The following is a 21,757-nucleotide window of genomic DNA, read 5'->3' on the forward strand; positions in this document are numbered from 1 at the left end:
TGTACAGTGATACTGTCAGGAAATGTGAGTGTGGAGAAAAGTGCAAAGAGAACAAGTTATTTATTTTTTAATAGGGGCTGTTTCCTTCAGGACTTGAGCTGAGGATCTGAGTTTTTAAAGATATTTTTGTCAACAGCCCAGCAGGGAGTTTTATTGGGGCAACTGACTCAAGGAAAGTGGCAATAAGATGAAAGATTTGTATGTGTGTATGTGTGTTTTGGCCTTGTCTTTTCTATAGTCATTGCAATGAAAAAATAGCCAGGATTTTACCTCCGCTAGATTTTGTAGGACACTAGTGTATGGAAACAATTACAGTGGGTTGCAAGTTTTTTTTTGTTCAATCTCTAACAGGCGTACAGTGGCTTATCTCATTTTATTAAACAATGAAGTATATGATATGAGATTGTAACAAAATATGTCTCCCATAATAATTTCATTAGAATTTGGCAGAAATTGATGAATCACATGCCAGTGGGTCAGAGAGCAGCAGAAAGATTTGCAAAGCTCTGCCAAGGCTCCACGATCCAGTTACTTCACGTGCTTTGCTGAGATCTTTTCTGATAATATGGAAGCAATTGGAAGTATTAAAGGCAGAATGGGGTAGACTTAAACTGAAAGTCAAGGATATCAATACAGTTCCTCTTTACAAACAGTTTGCTGAGCTATATGGGTGAGTTTCATTCTGATGTAAAAGTATTCTAGACTGGAGTGGTTGTGAAAGTTTAAAAAAAATAAATGCCTGTACCATTCTTCACACTGTTCTCTTATTCTTAGCCTATTTCAATGTGCTCTGTTTTAGTTCTACCTTTCTTTAGTTTGGTACAAAATCGATAATTATTCTAATATCTTTGCTTTCTCTTTAGAATAGGGTTTTTGACCTGATCTGATTTCTTTGTACCTGAATTGTTCATTAGTCAGGTTGTTCCAAATGTATTCCTGTGGCCTTTCAGTGACACTATTATTTATACCTGTCTCTTTAGGACATTCAGATCAATGTTACACACAGTACTTTTAAAAATTGACATTCCTGAAGCTGATTTTTAATAAAGTGGAAGTGTACCAGGATTCTTCCTAATCCTCCCACTTGGCTTGGCCTGAATAATGTGCATTAGAAAATCTGGCAAGTTTTCTTTAGAGGGACACTTACTAAAAGCCTAAAACTATATCTTTTTAAAAATGTGATAAGGCATTGCCCTCCTGGTCCCCTGAAATAAAATCTATTACCAAAATGAGCAACATAATGAAAATAAAAGTTTGCTGGATAACACAGTAGTAATAGGTTTCACAGTAACAGCCGTGTTAGTCTGTATTCGCAAAAAGAAAAGGAGTACTTGTGGCACCTTAGAGACTAACCAATTTATTTGAGCATAAGCTTTCGTGAGCTACAGCTCACTTCATCGGATGCATACCGTGGAAACTGCAGCAGACTTTATATATACACAGAGAATATGAAACAATACCTCCTCCCACCCCACTGTCCTGCTGGTAATAGCTTATCTATAGTTTGCTATTATCGTAATATTATCTATAATATATTATATATAATATATATATATATATATATAATATAATATAATAATATTATCTATAGTTTGCTATTATCATCAGTTTGGATGAGCTATTACCAGCAGGAGAGTGAGTTTGTGTGTGTATGGGGGTGGGGGGAATGTGAGAAAACCTGGATTTGTGCAGGAAATAGTCCAACTTGATTGTCATGCACATTGTGTAAAGAGTTGTCACTTTGGATGGGCTATCACCAGCAGGAGAGTGAATTTGTGGGGGGGAGTGGAGGGTGAGAAAACCTGGATTTGTGCTGGAAATGGCCCACCTGATGATCACTTTAGATAAGCTATTACCAGCAGGACAGTGGGGTGGGAGGAGGTATTGTTTCATATTCTCTGTGTATATATAAAGTCTGCTGCAGTTTCCACGGTATGCATCCGATGAAGTGAGCTGTAGCTCACGAAAGCTTATGCTCAAATAAATTGGTTAGTCTCTAAGGTGCCACAAGTACTCCTTTTCTTTTTACAGTAGTAATACAGTCTAGGTAGCGGGGTGTTTTGGGGCTATTGGAAAACAGGATTCTCACAAAATGAAGCAGAGAAGAAGTGTCTGTTTGCGTCCGTGCAATCATTTTTGTCTTAATGGGTTAGTTTGTTCCTTTAACAAACTGGTATCAGGTCTCTCTCTATTCTAGTCATCAGATATCAAAGTGCCACTGAATACCTTCACTGTACTGTTCCTGTGTGACGTGTTGTGTTGCTATCTTCAGATTATATTGAGATCACTCAGATGTCAATTTTATGCCCCTACTCGCTGGTATAACCTGTTGTTAAACCAGTGAGTTACAATAGAAATACCAACTCACTGTTATCTCTAGTGACTTGAGAGAAGAAATACTAAGATATCATTGTTAGTTATACTTACATAAAAGCAGACCTCCCAATTTACATCTACAAATCCCTGAACAACAGAAGCATATCTGAGTAGAATGTCATACCAGTTTTCTACTGTGCCCAGTCTCTGTTTTGTGCAGCAGGGTGGGGCTGTCAGGGAGGTGATTGCAGCTTTCTAGTTTTCAAACTAGTCCAATGCTGACCTCACAATGCTGACGCACTTTAGAGCTATATTCACCTGTGCTAGCTGGTAAAGGCTCTCAAGGAGCCATCTGAGCATAGCTAACATGCAGTACTGCTCCTGCCACACTCCCTCCTGCCCTGGCACATCCCTGTGGTGAGTCCAGAGCGGAAGGGTGGCATATGAGCAAGACATGCCAGATTAATGCCAGTGTAGGACTCCCCCATGTCAGGGGAGTTTTCAGGTGGCCTAATCTGGCTCCTTAGCACAGTGCAGGCCAGGGAAGGGGGCGAAAATCTGGTGATACAATGTCACCTAGAGAGCAGGGGGAGTTGGGAGCTGTTCTTCATTGCTCATTCGGAAGAAGAGACGAAATTGCCAGGGCTGGGGAGCTGCAAGAGCAAGACCCACCTGCAATACCCAGACCCACTTACTGGTATAGCCTGGGGATTTGGTAAGAATCTGTATGCATCCTGGGACTGGGATCTCTGCCCTCTGTAGAGCTTATACAGTCTGCAAGGGGGGGAGAGCCCCTAGTTCCAGGAACATGTAGTGCACTTGAGCTCAATCTGCTCCTACAGCATTCTGAAACTCTTCAGGAGTACTGGGGAGCTGGGGGCATGGGTTCTTCACGCTAAATGTGTGGCAGGGCACTTCTCCCACACATCTGGGCACTGGGCAGCTGTGGCTCCAGCAATCACTCTTGCTTTATCCCCACTGTTTCAGGGCTATGCTAATTTGTGCCAGCTGCCAAGGGACTGATATGGTAGTCATGAGCACTGGGGTACAGCCAAGCTCCTTTTCCCTCCCCCCCCCCCCGCCGCCTTTTCCAAATTCCCTACGCTGGCACCTCCGGAGGAGGTATTAGTGTAGCAGTTCCTATGCCAACTCTGTGCCAGCAGAGAATTTCTCTATGCCAGGATGATTCATCTGTGCTGGGTTTAGGGATCACTTTGTTGAATCTTGGTGTATATATTTTGTGAATGGAAACAACAGCTCTGTGGAAAGTGCTGGTAAAACACTGCAGTCACCCCCTTCACTGGGGAAAGCTTCCACTCATCTTGAGCAAATGAGGTTTTCAAGTTCTGCAGATGTCTGTGTCTAATGCGATCAATGGTGTCAAATGTAACCTGGTACCTGTGCCCTTTTGTCAATTGCTCCTCTTGTTGTTTGGAGACATAAAGGGCCCTTTCAGTAGTCAGGCTGGCACTGTTTCAACCTAGCAAACGCGATCAGATACGAGAGGGCAGCATGGGGGAGTGTCTACATCTCTTTGGTTTTCAGGGGAGAAGTTCGTACTGGCAACCAGAATTCTCTGCTTTGTTTTAGCTCTTCCTGCTTCATCCACTGAACTTTTATTTTTCTATAACTATTGAAAAAAGAAGTGATGTAATGTGAGATTCAATATCACATGATCGGTCCACACAGAAAATCTTGCTTTGCTAGCAGGGCTTCCCGACAGGGTAACAGGGGATAGTGAAATGAGTCCCAGTGCTTATGTGTCGGGGGAGGGGAGGGTAAAGGTACGTGTGGCCGGAAAGAGAGAAATACAGAAGAGACTGAAAATACTGTTGAGAAAGGAATATGTGTAACATCTTTGTCTGGGTTTCTTTAGCACTGACATCCTATACCCTGCTATGAGAGCCATCGCCAGGCACATGGGCACAGAAGATGAGTTTGAAGGACTTGTGACAAGCTCTCAGTCTATACTTCCCCCAAAAGGAGCATCAGAAATTGAAGTCAAAACACGGCAGGTAAAGGAGGACTATTACTGTGCAGGGGGAGTGCTGTTGACCGACATGGAACCATTAAAACCTGTGGGGGGCCTAAACAGGGTCACCTGTAGGGGTAGGTCAAGCAAACTGGGACCTGTGCTGTAAGGCCCACAACTCAATGCCCTGGAGCAGCATAAAGCAGCTGTAATGGACTAGTGAATCTGACCCCCAAAGTATTCGTGCTACTGAATTGGACACAATATAACTTCCCTAAATTATCTTATTTTCACTCCTACATACTGTGTGTTTTTTAAACTTACTTTTTAAAAAACTGAAAATTGGCAAAGCACAGCAGATGAGGTATAATAAGCATAGAGATTTAATGTGAACAATTTACTGTACACTTACTATAGCTTCAAAAACTGCTGGAAAGTCTAGAAATACACATGATCCATGATGTGAAAAAGAAAATTAACCAGGAGATGACACTAGTTACATCTGAAAGAGCAAGAGCAGGAAATGGCCTCCCTACAGGTAAGGTGTTAAAATACAAAATGCATTTTTACATTTAGCCCTCCACCTCTTTTCTGCGTAGGAAGCATACCAAACATGGGAAGCCCAATCCTACAGCCTTTACATATGTGTGGGAGCTCTGGAAGGACTTGGGTTACAGTAGGCTTACTAGTTTTGTAGCTGCTTCCATCCATTTTCCCACTGGGGAACATGCGTCCCTAGCGGCACATGGAGGGTGGAGTGCAAGGATTCTACCCAGCCTTTGTGCAGGGTGGTAAGTTTCCTGTCTATCCTTCCTGCTTCCCTTTGCACCCATTCAAGAGCGAGGAACAATTTGTCCCACATACAGTGAAATCATTGGTGAAAATTTACCAACATCACATAAAATTCCCTTCAGGTTTTGATAAAGCCCAGCCCTTTATGTGAAAATGCCCATTCCTTGACTATGCTACCATGTGATGAAGACTTGTACACTGGGGTTTCAAGCACCTGACCCATTTGACATACTTATCCAGCCTGCTCACCCAGATTCAAATGCTGCAAAATCTAAACTTTGACTTTGTTTTTATAAAGCAAGTTTTAACCATAATTATTGCAAAGAAAACTTTCCAGATATGAGCTGTGTGTGCCAAACTAACTCAAACTTTTTTCCCTGCATCTGCAGACAGCTTGAAACTGCTCCCACTTATCTCATTGGGGTGTCAATGCTTAAGCCAAATGATGACACTTTAAAAGCCAGACTTCCAAGTCATTTAAGTGCATAACTATGCACTTTAATTTATACATTTAGGATAACTGTGCAGATCCGATAAGTGCATGCACAAATGGTCAAACAAGCAAGTGGTGGAAATAATGGTAGTTCTAGAAGTGGCTGGTACCATTTTTTCCCACTGACTGGTGTTGAATGCAACAGTAATTTTTCTACCCAAACATTTAGTTACTACATAAAAAGCCATATTCTACTCTCAAATTTCATACAAAGCTCTTATTATCAGGCAGTGATCAATTGTGGATAGGGCCCTAACTGGGGCACCTGGCCCATAACAAAAATGTATTTTACCCTTTTGACACCATGTATCTAACACCCCTGCTGCATAGAATCACATAATTTGTTTGTGGTGATGGTTACCTTCTGTTGCATACAGTTTTAGAAAGATTGAGAAATCCTAAACTACAAATTGCACATGGTATCATTTTACAGGGATTAAAGAGGGATCAATATTTTGTGACAGACATCTGTTGATGTATTGTTTGTTATGTTTTTTCCCCTGGCTCCTCCAGAGCTCTGGAAGCATCGAATCATGCAAGAAAACTTCTCAGCTGTAAGACCACAAATAGTCGAAACATTTGTTCAGAGACTAATGGAAAATTACCAAGAATCTGATGTAGAGGTACATATATTGTGTTTCTGTCCGGGCACAACTAATCTTTATTTACATCTTTACTTATTAAAACCTGGGTCAGTCAGTGATGCACAAGAGAAACACCCTCTCTTAAACTTATGAGTTTACGTTCAGATTATGTTAGCAATGTGAGCATGTGTTATGTATGACACTGACCACCTTGTAATGTAATTTTGTTCAGATCTCACAACTGTAGTAAGGTCAGGCGGAATTAGTACTGGGATTAGAGGCTTCTAAGCAACTATAGGAAAGTAGTGTTGGGGACTCAAAAGGCAGAACTCTTCCTACTAAATCAGTGTCCCTATGTGGTATTAGGAAGTACTCCGTTGCCACTTTAAGTCATTAAAGAACTGATGTATTCACTCTAAGAGTAGGGGTGTTGGCCCCAATGTCCTGGCCAGTTTCCAAGTTGGTAATTACATTTTTCATACCTAAAAGTTCTTGTTGCAGTTTCAGTTGGAAAAGGTATTCATTTCTCATGTTGTATAGTTGTAATGTGCTTCGTATTTGTATGTGACGCTGCTTTCTCACAGAGGGCCCGCAGAGAATGTAAGGGCCGCCCTGACAGCCAACTGGTAGACGCCTGTGTTTTTGGAGCTGAAGGACAAGGCTTTTAGTCTTAGCTTCTTAGAGATGTTTGCGGTTTATATAGTAATTGTCTGTTCTCTACAACACATGGATTTGTCACATACGTTGCTGTTTTTCACCCTGAGGGTAGAGGACAGTTTCATGGTGGATGAAATAATCCCTGTATTTATCTTAAATTCATAATTTGGAGATCTTTAGGGATGAAAAGTATTTTTATAAATATATGTTCAATTATAATGAAATATTAGGTCATTATCAGACCTGCTACCTTGTTTTCACTGAAATGTGATTCAGTATTGAGATGCATTGCTTGGTTCCTAGCAATAAGCCTGTTCCCCATCCAAATTCTGAGTGAATTGTGGGGGAAGTGGAGAAATTTCCCTCAGAGCTCTCCGATCTACAAGTGAGCTTATGGAACTAAGGTCTTGTCTGCACACAAACTTGCAATGGTTTAATTTATCTGCTCCAAACCCCTATGTTGGACCCTCTTATTTCAGTTTGAGTCATTGATTTCAATTTAGCTTTAGCAACTTTACATGTAGACAAGCCCTATATTCTGAGGAACACAAGATTACTGAGGAACACAAGATGTTTTTTCAAAAGCTCAGAGTCCTGGACAATATCCAGTTTAGATAATTACATGGTCTTACTTAAAATTGTAATTTTAGTAGAAATAGTTTATTCTCCCTTCCAAAAACTTCTGTGCAGCAAGTCTGATACAGAATAGCTATTGTCTGAAGTAAATAGGATGAAATTCAATAAGGACAAATGCAAAGTACTCCACTTAAGAAGGAACAATCAGTTGCACACACACAAAATGGGAAATGACTGCTTAGGAAGGAGTACTGCGGAAAGGGATCTGGGGGTCATAGTGGATCACAAGCTAAATATGAGTCAACAGTGTAATGATGTTAAAAAAAGCAAACATCATTCTGGGATGTATTAGCAGCAGTATTGTAAGCAAGACACGAGAAGTAATTCTTCTGCTCTACTCCAGACTGATTAGGCCTCAACTGGAGTACTGTGTCCAGTTCTGGGCACCACATTTCAGGAAAGATGTGGAAAAATTGGAGAAAGTCTAGAGAAGAGCAACAAAAATGATTAAAGGTCTAGAAAACATGACCTCTGAGGGAAGATTGAAAAAAATTGGGTTTGTTTAGTCTGGAGAAGAGAAGACTGAGGGAGGACGTGATAACAGTTTTCAGGTACATAAAAAGTTGTTACAAGGAGGAGGGAGAAAAATTGTTGTTCTTAACCTCTGAGGATAGGACAAGAAGCAATGGGCTTATATTGCCGAAAGGGTGGTTTAGGTGGGACATTAGAAAAACTTCCTAACTGTCAGAGTGGTTAAGCACTGGAATAAGTTGCCTAGGGAGGTTGTGGAATCTCCATCATTGGGGATTTTTAAGAGCAGGTTGGACTAAAACCTGTCAGGGATGGTCTAGATAATACTTAGTCCTGACTTGAGTGCAGGGGACTGGACTAGATGACCTCTCGAGGTCCCTTCCAGTTCTATGATTCTATAATTGTATTTCACTCCAGACATGGTTGCATTTCAGTAGGGGATGAGAAATACCTATGCACAGTGTATCACTTTGAGATCCTCTAGGTGAAACACTCTAAAAATATGGTGCCATGGGTGAACTTAAACATGTTAACAGTTACCATGGGGCAGTATCTTCCCTTTCTGAGGAATTTTCTATATTTAAAATATATCCCTTAATGAGGTGTTAGCTTACTGTGCTAAGATTAGGTAAAATATGTCTTTTTAAGTACAACTAAAGATTTTACATGTTTACTTTAAGTAGACTGTTGTGTGGAAGTTGGCGCTCTATCTAATCTATCTATCAATTCAAAAAACCCTTCATTGATTAGGTTTGCAAAGTCAACCATTCAAAAGATAAGAAATGCTAGAATTACAGTTTCCTATTCAACTGTCTTAACCATGAGGCCAGTCTTCCTCTTTTTATAATCTGGCTGGTAGCCACCTCTTAAGCACCCCCTCATGGCCTGAGGTTGCTCTCAGGCCTCTTTTCCCCTCTTCGGGGCCTTTTAAGTGTGCCGCATACAAACTCTTAAGTTCAGCAATATCCCTCTGTAAGGTTGGATTTATTAATGTATGAAAATATTCAGAATAGAAGTTTGCAAATCCCCGTCAAGTCTCTGATCCCAGGTCTTCCCTGCCTGGAGCCTTGTCCTTGAAAACTCAAGGTATCCTGCTGAAGTCTACTTGCTCCCAGCAGCCAGTGACTCTGCTTGTTTCTCCCTGAGCATCCCCCTCTCTCTGCAGCTTCCTGCTGCTCTTATAGGAGAATTACCTGATCCCTGCTCAGGTGTGCCTCCTTAGTAACTAGGGTTGGCTGGCCCCAGGCCTCTAGACCTTAAAGGGGCAAGCGACTCTGTTACACTCTTCCTGCAATCCTCTGCCTCGTTCACTACATACCTTCTGCAATAAATGAGGCAAGGGTCCGATTGATAAGTCTCTTTTACAACAACACCCTGATTTTTCTCCAGAGCAGATCAATCTTGTCGATGAACTCATAAAGCCCCAGTCCTGTGGAAAAAAAATAGTATGTGATCATATAATTAAGGACTGTATCATAATTCATATGCTCAAGGGTTTGAATTAAGGTTGCATGGGCAAGCTTGATTCTGGCATTTCCTAACTTCTGAGTGCTTGACATTGCAACCTTAATAATGTTCTTTTAACACATGGTGGGAGGATGGGGGAGGGGGAGAGGCAGAGCATGAGAGCACGCACTTAAGAAATCACACAAACTTGGGTGGGCGGGAATTCCACCATGTAGCATCATATTGAAATCCATATGGTTCATCAGCGGGATTGGAACATTTAGGTTCAGCCCCTTGCACTTGAGCTAATGGAGTAAGAGGTGGCAGTAGTAGGTTGTCAATCCTCTGTGTGAACCAGCACTAGTGGGGGATGAGACACACACTTTGCCAGTGGGTTTCACAGTTATTTGCTAACAGCAGGGGAATGGTGAAAAACTCAGGAATCTGGGGTTCCATTCCAGGCTCTGGAGAGCAGTGTGCTCTACAGGGCACAGACTCTTCTGCCTCTTCCCCCAAACTGTGGCCCCCTCTTAACCCATTTCCTACAGTCTGTCTCTGTGCTGTCTCTACCCCACCCCAGCGCCTCATTGCAGTCCCATTCTTCTCACCCAGTCAGTCCCAGTCTCTACTCCTCAGGCTCCTCCCTGTCTCTGTGCCCCATACACTGGCTGCTAGTCTTTGTCTGCCTCCCCAGACACTTCATCCAATATCAGTCTTACCCCCCACTCCATCTCTGACTCCTTAACCCAGTCTTTTTGTCTAGCCAATCCGTCTGTCTCTCTCTCTCTCTCCTTGCCCCAGGTCTTTGTCCGATCTCAGTGTCATTCCCCCACCGGCCAATCCCACTAGCTCCCCATCTTTCACCTTTCCTGTTTCCCTCACCACCCCGTGGTTCCCAGCCCTAGACTCCTTGCCCAACTGGTCCCAGCCTCTCCTTCCATACCCAGCTCCCAGTGTCCCCACGCAACCTGTCCCAGCCTCCTCTCCCACTACCACCTCTGGCTCCCAGTCTTAGCCTTGCCCCCTCTTCAGTTCCCAGTCCCAGTCTCCTTGCCAGTCTCAAACTAGTCCCAGGCTTACCAGATTCCTTCTCCCAAACTATCCCTTTCCCTCCCCCCACTTCAGCTTTGTTCCCTCTGCAATTGAATCAGATGGCTTCTTCCTTCACAGGGCCTGGCTTCCAACAGGGTGGGGGAGTCCTGGACAGGACAGGTGCCCTGCTCTCAGTTTCAGTGCCTCGCCCCACCCTGGCTCAGAACAATTTGGACCAGCCATTACAGAGAACATTTGGCTCTTCCTCTGAAGCCCTAGGCTGGCGCATGCTCAGTTACTCTGTTGGGATGGCATATGCACAGTCTGATCAGCACTAGGAGCTGTGAGAGCCTTGAGCATGTTCAGTGAGCTTGGACTATTCAGAGATTTTATCTGTTAAACGCTAAGTAGTCTACTGAGTGTGTGTAAACTGTAAATTTTTTGTCAAAGGCTTCTAAATTGGTCAATTTTTGGCCAGTTTTCACTAGGGTGGAAAAGGCACACCCCTGACACACAGACGTACCAAATTTAAAGCCCATGCTCTAAAGGCTAGGGGCACTGGAGTTGTTCAAATAAAAGACAAGCATTTTTTAACAGGGCAATTCTTATTCTAGCCTTATTCTTAGAAATGGCTGAACTGTTCTGGCTGAAATTTTACAGAAGAATTTAACCTGAGGCAGACACCCAGCACGGGAAAAATCAGTCTAAATGGTTAAAGTTTGTTTGGCAAAGTTATAAGCAACTGAACACTGGGTTCTGTAATGGGAAGTGTCGGGCAATCATAAAAATAGTTGGTGCTACCAGCCATGAGTATAGTCTGCATTTTTGCACATAAAGGCTTCTGGAATCAGATTTTTCAAAATGACCCCTGACTTTCTAATGTACTCACAATTGAGTATGAATGCAAACTGGTTGCAAATGCAATAGATTAAGGATGAAAATGAAACTTTATACATGTAATAACTACCTGCCTGAGCCTGCAAACCAGGCAGACAAATAAAGTCCATTAGTTGTGCTCCCATTTCTGCTAATGTGGATGCCATCTCTAGGAATCAGATTGGTGCTGTGTTTTCAAGTATCAAGAGACCTACTAACAATACATTGCTGTTTATTTGATTCTTTATTAAGCAGTCTGTGCCTGGAGCTGTACAAACCTATAAGGAGACATTTGACTTGCCCCAAGAAACTTACAACCTAGTAGTTTACTGTACAGCTTAGTTGCAGTTCCTCTGATTTCTATCTTCAAGGAATAGGGGCGGTTAGGGTAAGTGGGATCAGGGTTCACCAGAACTTCATGGCCCCACACAGACTCTTTCTTCTAATATCAGATTTCTTAATTTTCCTCCCTCAGCCCTCCCCAATATACTTTCTCTCAATCTCTCTTACCCACTGGATTCATTGCTCATCTTCTTTGTCTCTTTCTCTCCCCCCCTTCATAACCACAAATAGACTCGTGGGTTTTTATATGTCGTTCTACATCTTAGCACCCTCAAAACATTGGGTCTGAACCTCGGGGAGCCTTTGTATTCAGCCCCTTTAAAGGAAATAACTTCAAAGCAAATAGAGATACAAAATGTGGATATTTTACAGAACTGTTTAATTACGGTAATGTAACTTTTCAGTTAGAAGTGGAGTCAAGCCATGAGGTTCATTTCTGTATCTAAACTTTTTCAAAGTTCTGGGATCTTCAGACCAAGGGTTTTGGTTTAGGCCCATCTCTAGTTTCACTGATTTACTTTTTTCTTCTTTGATAGATAGCAGAGCTGAGTCATGAGATGATTATGGAAATAACTGCTCTAAGAGCCAGACTCACTAATCTAGAAAAAAAAAAAATCTCTGTCTCAAAGAGGAGATAAGGAAAGAAGTACAAGATGAATATGAAACGTTAGTGCAGAATCTATTTGTGACTTGTTTACATCTAAAAGTAAGTACAAACCAAGTGGGTATCTGATAAGTCCCTTTTAGTTGCCATTGTATTATCTAGTATGTGGCATAGAAAGGAATGAATTAGAGAAATGGGCCCACAAGCTAAAGTGGATGGATGAATTACTGTTCATCTCTTTATGTACTTTGGGAGTATCTTGGGGAAATTTTCAGCTAGGGAAGTATGCGGATCTAGTCTGATGAAGAGAAGGTACATTTTAAAGGGGACTAATATCCCATTAAAAAGGGTGGGGACACTTGCTCTTTTTACCCACAGTGGTGAGAATGTTTGTTTGTTTTTAAATTAAACTTTAACTTTTAATGTATATTATTTTTCTTAGTAACCTAGGGCCAACTTGTTATGCCATTCCTCATGCTGAGTAGTGCCTTACTTCCCAAATGATTCCTCTTGTTGATTTCACTTGGGCTATTTGAGGAGTAAGGTACTACGCAGCAAGGGTGATGGTATCACAATCCAGCTTCTAAATTGAAATGTAAGAAAATTACTCACTTGATCAATAACCTGTTCTAGAAGCAATCCAATACATAATCTTGGGGCTCTAGTTCAGGATTATCAGTGAGGTATCCACAAGCCCATTAATGCCCCAGAGGACGGCAAGGGTGGTAGCAGAATTACTTGCAGTCTCATCTCCCCACTCTCTCACTTGTTGTCTCTAGCATGAATCCATTTTGTACCAAAAAGCTTGTTCTTACAACATGCTACTCATTCTGTTAAAGACGTGTGTCTTGTGCATATTGGTAGCGTATCTACAAAGCTATGCAACTGAAATGACATGGGCTAGAATGTCTGGCTAGGGGAAGAAATCTGCTTCCTCATTCTGATACTTTATGACTCTGGGAAATATTATCAGATAAAGCTTTCAAGTAGGAACTAAGATACTTCTCATACCTTCTAAAATACTGTGTGCAAGGGACTCCATAGGGCCTGTTAGTCCATGTTCCTCTTTTTCCAGCATCTGATGAGCAGAATACAATCCCATTAAAAGGTGGTAAAAAAAATTTGCAGAGAAATGAAGGTCTTGCATATCTTATAAAAAGAGCCACTAATTCATTTAAATGCTCTGCTAGATGCATTTTAGTGAGTTAACTGCATATTTTTATATGGAAGCATTATTTAGACTATAGTTTTATTAAGTTCATATGCATGTGTCTTCCCTCCTCCATAATGTTTCTAATTGCAGGGGAAGCTAGATGACTATCGCCTTAATATGAGCCGACAAGTGTTTGAGATCATCAGTGAAGTGAGAAAAGAAGGGGTTGACAATATGATTGATTTGAAGAAAAAATTTGGTTCCACTAAAGATGATGATGGATTGAAAGTACATTTATCTAAAGTAAGGGCGGGGTTTTGTTTTGTTTTGTTTCTTTGTTTTTTAAATGTAGGAATTATGGGCCCAAACCAAATGCCTGGATCTAAAACCTACTGAACTTTTGTGGTGGTTTTGACTCTGAACTTGGCAACTGTCTTGTGTGTCTGTAATGGGCTGACCCAAAAACTTGCATCCTACTCCTGGTGAACTTTGGAGAGGTTGAGTTCTTGGTCTAAACTTTGCAGTTCAGGTCCATCTGAAGTAGAAATGAAAATGGAATTTAACCATAAAAGCAAAAGGACATTGTTATTATTTAGAGCAGATGATGTTCTCAGCACTGGACAAAAAGAGAGAGAGAAAGAAATTAGTATTCTAGGAGCTTTTAGTCTGAAATTTAGGAGGAGAATCAACATGAGAATAGACCCTTGTTCACAGGCAGACACACACAGGCCCCAGTTCAGCAAAACACTTCAGCACTTGCTTAATTTAGCACAAGTAGTCCGGTTGTAAGTCAGAGACTACTCATGTGCATAAAGTTAATCACACGTAAGCACTTTGCTGAATAGCAATGGGGACCACTCATGTGCTTTGCTGAACTGGGGCCATAATCACTAAATCAAGTAATCCTATTTCTCCATAACTAGTCCATAATCTGAAAATTAGGTATCCAAAAGGTCAACATGGGGGGGGGGGGATCTTATACATCTGAGAAAAGCTACCATAAATTCCATTTAACTACACATGAAGTGCCTACCAGCTTTTGGTCACGGTGGTAATACGAATAATAAGTAATAGTGCATTTAGCTAAATCATTAGCTCCCCAATGAAGAAGATAATCCAGTGAAAGAAACAAACTTAGATCATTTTTATGTCCAAGGCTAGTTCAATTCATGTGGGAAACTTGGAAGAATAGAGTTGCTGATGAGTCCATCAATTAAGTCAAATGAGACCATCTTGGTCTTCCTTTGTCAGACCAGAATCTAATGTCTAAATATCTAAATCTATGATAAATTATAAAAATACACCACCTGGTCTAACAAGTGCAAAAACATGTGATGGGAAATGTAAATGTAATGTGGCCACCCAGACCCATCCATCTCAAGAGTACAGGTTTCATCAACAAGCCTCCCAGCTGGGGCAATGTCAGGGAAAATAGGGTTCAGCTTCTCATATATCTTCTAATTTTGCCATAATGCTGGTAGGTCATCCTTATCAGGAAAATCGTAAGTGGGGTGAAACAGGGTACTGAATATGAACCAATGAATATGACCCAAAACCACCATTTGGGTAAATTTGGATATCCACAGAAAAATCCATGTGTTTTATCTCAGTTAGTAGTGTTTTATTTTTACACAGTTTACCTGTTTGTTCATTTTCTGTCTGTGGGCAGTGTTCACTTCTGTTCCCTCAGACATACAGTAACTGAAGTTCATTTTGAAAAGTGCACTGGTTTAAACTGCAAAGTTTGAAACTTTGGAAGTTCAGATCCGTTGGAGAGAAAACATATTGTAAAAACATTGCAGGTTGCTCTAAGGGAAAGTGCCATTGTAAGAAGTCTTTCTTAGTGACTGTGATAATGTTGTCTTTAGCAAGAGCAGCTGCAGTTCTTGCAGGATGAAAACACCAGACTACATGAGCTGGTGTGTAAGCTGAAAGTCCTAAGCTGTTGGAAGCAGACTATTCAAAAGGCACAACTCTCTGTAAAGCTGAGAAATGCAGAGAAGGTGAGAAGTCCCGATTCCTTCATTTTTACTATTGTCTTTTTTTTGTTTTCTGCTTAAACTAGGGATCAAATTTGGCCAGCTCGCAGTAGCTAAAAAGCCAGTACTCTCTCATGGTGATTGTTATCTTGTGCTCCAAATTCTAAGCTTCATTTTAAAAGAAGTAAATTATGGTTGTTCACAGTCCAAAGGTTATTTTTACAGAGTGTAAACCTGAACAGAGATGTCTGCCTCAATCAGCAGACAGTCTGAAATAACTCTGAGAAGTACTATGAACAGCCCACATTCACCCCATCGAGGCATTGACTCCGAAGACTAATTTTGACCATTTATATGTCAAAATTAACTATTTCACTACTGATCAAAGCAAATGAGACAGAAGAGGGACAACAATATTATGAAGATATGTATAGTCTAGTGGGAGAGGATGGGTATTTGTTTGTGGACGTAGTTTGGGAAAGTACTGCTTTTTTTGGGTAGAGGGGAAGGCTTAGGATAATTTGAATTCTGCTTTGGTGTTGTCAAGGTTCCTTCCCCACTCTGAACTCTAGGGTACAGATGTGGGGACCTGCATGAAAACCTCCTAAGCTTATTTTTACCAGCTTAGGTTAAAACTTCCCCAAGGTACAAACTATTTTCCTTTTTCCCTTGGACTTTATTGTTGCCACCACCAAGTGTCTAACAGATATATAACTAGGAAAGAGCCCACCTGGAAACGTCTTTCCCTCCAAAATCCTCCCCAAACCCTCCACCCCCTTTCCTGGGGAAGGCTTGATAAAAATCCTCACCAATTTATATAGGTGAACACAGACCCAACCCCTTGGATCTAAAGAACAATGAAAAAGCAATCAGATTCTTAAAAGAAGAATTTTAATAGAAGTAAAAGAATCACCTCTGTAAAATCAAGATGGTAAATACCTTACAGGGTAATTAGATTCAAAACATAGAGAATCCCTCTAGGCAAAACCTTAAGTTACAAAAAGACACAAAAACAGGAATCTACATTCCATTCAGCACAGCTTATTTTCTCAGCCATTTAAAGAAATCAGAATCTAATGCATATCTAGCTAGATTACTTACTAAGTTCTAAGACTCCATTCCTGTTCTGTTCCCGGCAAATGCATCACACAGTCAGAGAGCCTTTGTTTCTCCCCACCTCCAGCTTTTGAAAGTATCTTGTCTCCTCATTGGTCATTGTGGTCAGGTGCCAGTGAGGTTATCCTAGCTTCTTAACCCTTTACAGGTGAAAGGGTTTTTCCTCTGGCCAGGTGGGATTTTAAAGGTGTTTACCCTTCCCTTTATATTTGTGACAGGTGTGCATGGTGCTTTTTATAGAAGGGAACTACAGGGTATTTAAGAAAAGCAGAATGGGATACAAGGTTCTCATTTAAATTAAGGAAAAGATGGATTAAGCTCAAAGATTACTAAATTAAACCAAAGTGCAGATGAATGGAAAAAATATGCCTTCTCTCTCTGAATGTGGTTGGACAGAAAGAAACATATAGTTTACTGACAGTTACATGGATTATTTGGCTCTATAAGCCAAACCAAAGAAAGGCAGAATGATCATACTTGTTAATTTAAAATTAGTAAAGGCAGAATGGTGTGTGTGTGTGTTTAAACCAATGTACAACTGTATGTGCATACACTTTGTTAATTTATGTCAAGGAGATGCTAAATAGGTGGATGGATGATTGATTAATCAAAAAAGAGACTGAATTAGACTTCTGGCTTGTGGATTTGAAATAAAACGATGGCTCTCTATGACTTAAAAAAAATTAAAACAGGAAAAATTAATGGGAATGTTGGTTTTGTTAGTTTAAATTGAGACAGCAAACTAGGTAATATATATGGTTGACCATCTTAAAAACTGAAGAGGGTAGAACAGATTCTCAGCTGTGTTAATTCATACCAAAGAAAGCCAGAAAGGAATCCAATAAGTGTTAACTTAGTGACAGGAAGGAAAGAACAAAATATTGCTTTGTATAAAGACTTGATGCTTATTGTATAAAAAGTCATTTTATAAAGCGTTACTTTACATGATTCAACTAGCCAAAACAAATGCATGGGCCTGACTTGCTGTGTGCTACTCTATGAATTCTTGGCAAGGCTGAAACTGGAGCCTGCATGTTTTTATTTCATCTTGTAGTCCTAGGGGCAGGTCAAGATTTATTTACAGAGCGAGAGAAGCGCAATACTGCAGATTACGTCACAAGTGAGCAATATTCTGTTGCTCTGGTTGAAGGTGCACCCCACCATGGGTCAATGCAGTCTCTATAGCTTAGGGGCGTTCCTGGATTCCTCATTGACGCTGAGCTCTTGCATAGCAGCATCTGTGAGTAACACTTTCTACAACCTTCACTTGGCTAGGAGTCTCCGTCTCATCCAGGTGAACGATAATTTGACCTCAGTTATTCATGCCTGCATCACGTCTTGGCTGGACTACTGCAGAGTGGTTTTCCTGGGCATGAAACCTTCAGTATTTAGGAAATTCCGACAAGTACAGACAGCTGCAGCTCATCTATTCAGCAACCTAGGCTACTGCAAGCACAGCAAGCCTATCCGCTGCTCACGACGCTGGCTACCCATAGAATATCAAATCAAGTTGAAGATCTTGGTCCTTATTTTCAAGATGACCCTGGGCCTAGGCCAGGGGTGGGCAAACTTTTTGGTATGGGAAACTTTTTGGTATGAGGGCCACATCGGGGTTCCAAACTGTGTGGAGGGCCAGGTGTAGTGTATTAAATTGCTCCCTGTAGGATTGTGCTACTTACATTGTACTATTTACAGCTGCCAGTCCTGGTGCTCGGAGCGGCATGGTAAGGGGGCAGGGGGGGTTGGATAAGGGGCAGGAGGTTCCAGGGGGCAGTCAGGGGACAGGGAGCAGTTGGATAGGATGGAGGTTCAGGAGGGGTCAGGGGACAGGAAACAGGGGGTTGGATTGGCATGGGAGCCCTGGGGGCCCTGTCAGGGGGCGGGGGTGTGGATAGGGATTGGGGCAGTCAGAGGACAAGGAGCAAGGGGGTTGGATAGGGGTTGGGGTCCTGGGGGGGCAGTTGGGGCAGTCGGGACAAGGAGCAAGGGGGTTGGAAAACGTTTAGAAAATGGCAAGTGAGGCACTAAAGCTGTTTAACAACCAAAAGGATTAAAGAATACATATGTTTCTGCTGAGAAGAGAGGGGGAAAAAAATTGGGCTGACCTTGTGATGTGGTTCAGGATTATGTATGAAGTGTCAGGTACATACCGCAAGATCTCTGAGACTCGTATAGACTTTTTATCAGAAGCACATGTGACCATTTAATCATAGTATCCTATAACATATTGGGGCCCTCCATGCAGGATGGAAAGTCAGTGGCTACCATTCTGACGTTTTATTATTTATGTGGTGTAACATGGGGCTTTAAAAACATGCAAGAAAAGAAGGACCCTTCCCTCAAGAAGAATTTACAATCTACATAAAATCGATGCAACAAAAGGACTGAGTAATTATCTTTGGTATGCAAGGAAGGTACCTATAGCTGCAGTGGGTTTGAATATACTGGAGTGAGGAGAGTTACTGAGGCAGAAGACAGGGAAGGAGGGTGTCAGGGTATGTATTACCCAGCCATGATGACAACTGAAGGTAAAAGTGAATGCAGGGCTGGCCTCAAACACAAGCAGAATAAGTGGCTGCTTTGTGCCCTACTCTTTGGCCTGTGGGCTCATGTGTCTTGTGTACTCTGCAACTAATATGCAACTCATGATCCAATTTTTCTTTTTGTCAATTCAGGGCTGGCTCCATAAATCTGCTAGGCCAGTCCTGTATGAGTGAGTGAGTGTTCTATGGCAGAGAACACAAAATGGGATGGGAACCAGTCAATGTAAATTCCAGAATCAAATCCAGCAAACCCAGTTTCCCACAGAATCTGACTGCAACAGGATTCCATTGAATTTGAGGACAAATCTATTCATATTCAGCCGTACTGCGAGTTCTTATGAGTTTTGCTCACCAAAGCAGGACAAAATGATAAAGCTAATCACTGAACCGTGACAGATTATTTCCTGTAATTACTGAGGTTTTCTTTGCAAGTGATTATATCCCAGGTATCAGTATTATTGTCTGCCTGTCTGTAAACTTGCAGATAAGATTTCACTTTTAATTGAAACATATATGAATTAACATTCTAGGTGATAGTTGAAAACATTGAGATCTGATTCTACTTCAACTTTAAAGGGAGTGTTTTATCCGAGTAAGGACTGCAGGAAACAGTTTAAAGGAGATCTGCAAAGGGAAAAATTAGGCTCATGCCTTTTTGTATGTATGAAGGAGTCCTGAATGTGGAGGCTATGTGGATTTGTTGTTTTCAGGGGTGGGGGTTGGTTCTTAATTACATTAGAAATTCAGATCATGTCTAGGTTAGAAGATCAGAGTTAACTTGAGTGGTCAACACCTGAATTGGCTTAGCCTAGGTATGAGCTGCAAAGCCATACCTTTGAGTTACTGTGTCCTCATTGGTGCTGCGCTCACCCATCTTGAGGCATATCCCAGGGTTCTTTGTACAGCAGGAAGCTGATCTGCTCTGATTCTTTCCCAATGAATTATGGAAGGACTAGACTCTGCTTCTGGACACACAGGGGAATTGTGGGAAAGCACTGGAAGACTATCAATACTTGAGTGATTTAGCCTACATCCTCACTGCAAAGTAGGAAGGTTACCAGCCTGAGTGAAAACAGCACCAGAGCTCTAGCTCATATACTGAGTAGTGCCAGCTAGCCTAGATTTTAAAACACCCACAAACTCAGGGGCAATACCTGAGTCAAAGTCTGAGTTAACTCTACAGTGAAGATGTACCCAGAGCATGAATGAAGAACTGTTAAGAGAGTGAGAGACCCTTAGTCAGTCTGGTTGTTTAAAACTTTTGTTTGTTTTATTAACACCTATTTAACGCTAGTGATTAACGTTTTGAATACAGGAAGACTTTGCTAAAAATTCAACACCCTCAGCCTTTAATAACATGTTAAGAATTCAAAATAAATGTATCCTATACCTCCTGCTGGTCCTCCAAAAAAACCAAGGAAGATCAGATTTTGTATTCCTGATATTGCTTAGGACCAGGGATCCTAGAAATCTATTTGCCATGGAAAACGTGGCATTTCCATTTTTACAGAGAAATCTGTATTTTTTACATTTTATGAAAATATAAAAACATATATTAACTTTTAATTCTACTTTACTGAAAGTACCAGTGTCACTTATTCAATGCGCACAACCTCCTCCTCCTGTGGTTGATTTTTTTTAATGTGCTGTAAATTTACATAGCTAAACATACTCCAATAAGCTGCTTCCAACGTACAGAGGTTACTCAGTGGCATATAGGGGTTTGTGTTTTAATGCATCTCAAATTTCACTTCAGCCTCCAGATGTAAGTAATTAAAGTTATGAAAAGAGGCCACAAACTTTAAAAATCACCCTTACAGACCATGTTGCTGAGTTTGGCCAGGACAAATTTCAAGTTGATGGTAATGTGCATTTCTGTACTGTATGTGACAAGGCTGTAGATTACATTTGAAGGCAGACAGTTGAAGACCACGAGGAAAGTGCTAAACATAAATGGAATGAAAAGAAATGAAGAGGTTGAAACAGCAGGGTCATCAACTACAGCAAAGAAACAATGCACTGTGACTGGATCATTCTATTCATTTTATTTTATTATAATGATTGATGGCATTGGTAGGCTTTGTACTTGCTTTAAAAAACTGTAAATGTATCAATAAAACATTGTGTTCAACTGATACCTATATATATTGTGGCCAGGAAAACTAAGGTTCAGTGTTTCATTTTAATTGAGTAAAAATGTGAATTTTATGGTTTGTTTTTTTCTTGGAGAATTTTTGGTTTTTTTTAATCACAGAAAACTAGGATCTCTTAAGGGCTTATCTACACACAAGTGTAATATTTTAACTACACTGGTACAACCCCCTCGTGTGGACACCATCGCCAGTATAAAGGTGCTTATACTCATAAGGGTAGGATGTAAGATGTCCTTATGCTGAGGTCTGGTCTACACTTAAAAGGTAGGTTGGCATAGCTGTGGCGCTCAGGGGTGTGAAAAACTGACAGCCTAAACCCCAGTGTAGATGCAGCTAGGTTGAAGGAAGAATGCTTCTGTCATCCTAGCTATTGTCGCTCAGGGAAGTGGAGTTCCTAAAGTGATAGAAAAGAACTTTCCATCACTGTCAGAAGCATCCTCACTAGAGGCATAGCTATGGTGTGGTAGCTGTGCCTCTGTAGTGAAGACATGGACTCATATAAGTTGTACTAACCTTGAATATGTTGGTAAAAATGTATATATACCTATCACATACCTAACCCAAATAGTTCTATCCATACAAAATCTGTCTG

General features: G+C 41.1%; 1 protein-coding gene across 1 annotated transcript in view; it reads left to right on the top strand.

The window, feature by feature from the left end:
- The window catches only part of LOC311518856 (uncharacterized protein), a 102,759-nt gene that overhangs the window by 71,031 nt on the left and 9,971 nt on the right, over positions 1-21,757 (top strand). The window contains exons 18-25 of the mRNA XM_084624924.1: positions 441-670; positions 4,193-4,331; positions 4,706-4,831; positions 6,038-6,196; positions 11,884-12,004; positions 12,247-12,323; positions 13,525-13,677; positions 15,243-15,377. Coding sequence (XP_084481050.1) covers positions 441-670; positions 4,193-4,331; positions 4,706-4,831; positions 6,038-6,196; positions 11,884-12,004; positions 12,247-12,323; positions 13,525-13,677; positions 15,243-15,377 — 1,140 coding nt within the window. The remainder of the gene's footprint in view (positions 1-440; positions 671-4,192; positions 4,332-4,705; positions 4,832-6,037; positions 6,197-11,883; positions 12,005-12,246; positions 12,324-13,524; positions 13,678-15,242; positions 15,378-21,757) is intronic.

This window comes from Lepidochelys olivacea (genome assembly GCF_965140295.1).
Source record: "Lepidochelys olivacea isolate rLepOli2 genome assembly, chromosome: 3".
Taxonomy (NCBI): domain Eukaryota; kingdom Metazoa; phylum Chordata; order Testudines; family Cheloniidae; genus Lepidochelys; species Lepidochelys olivacea.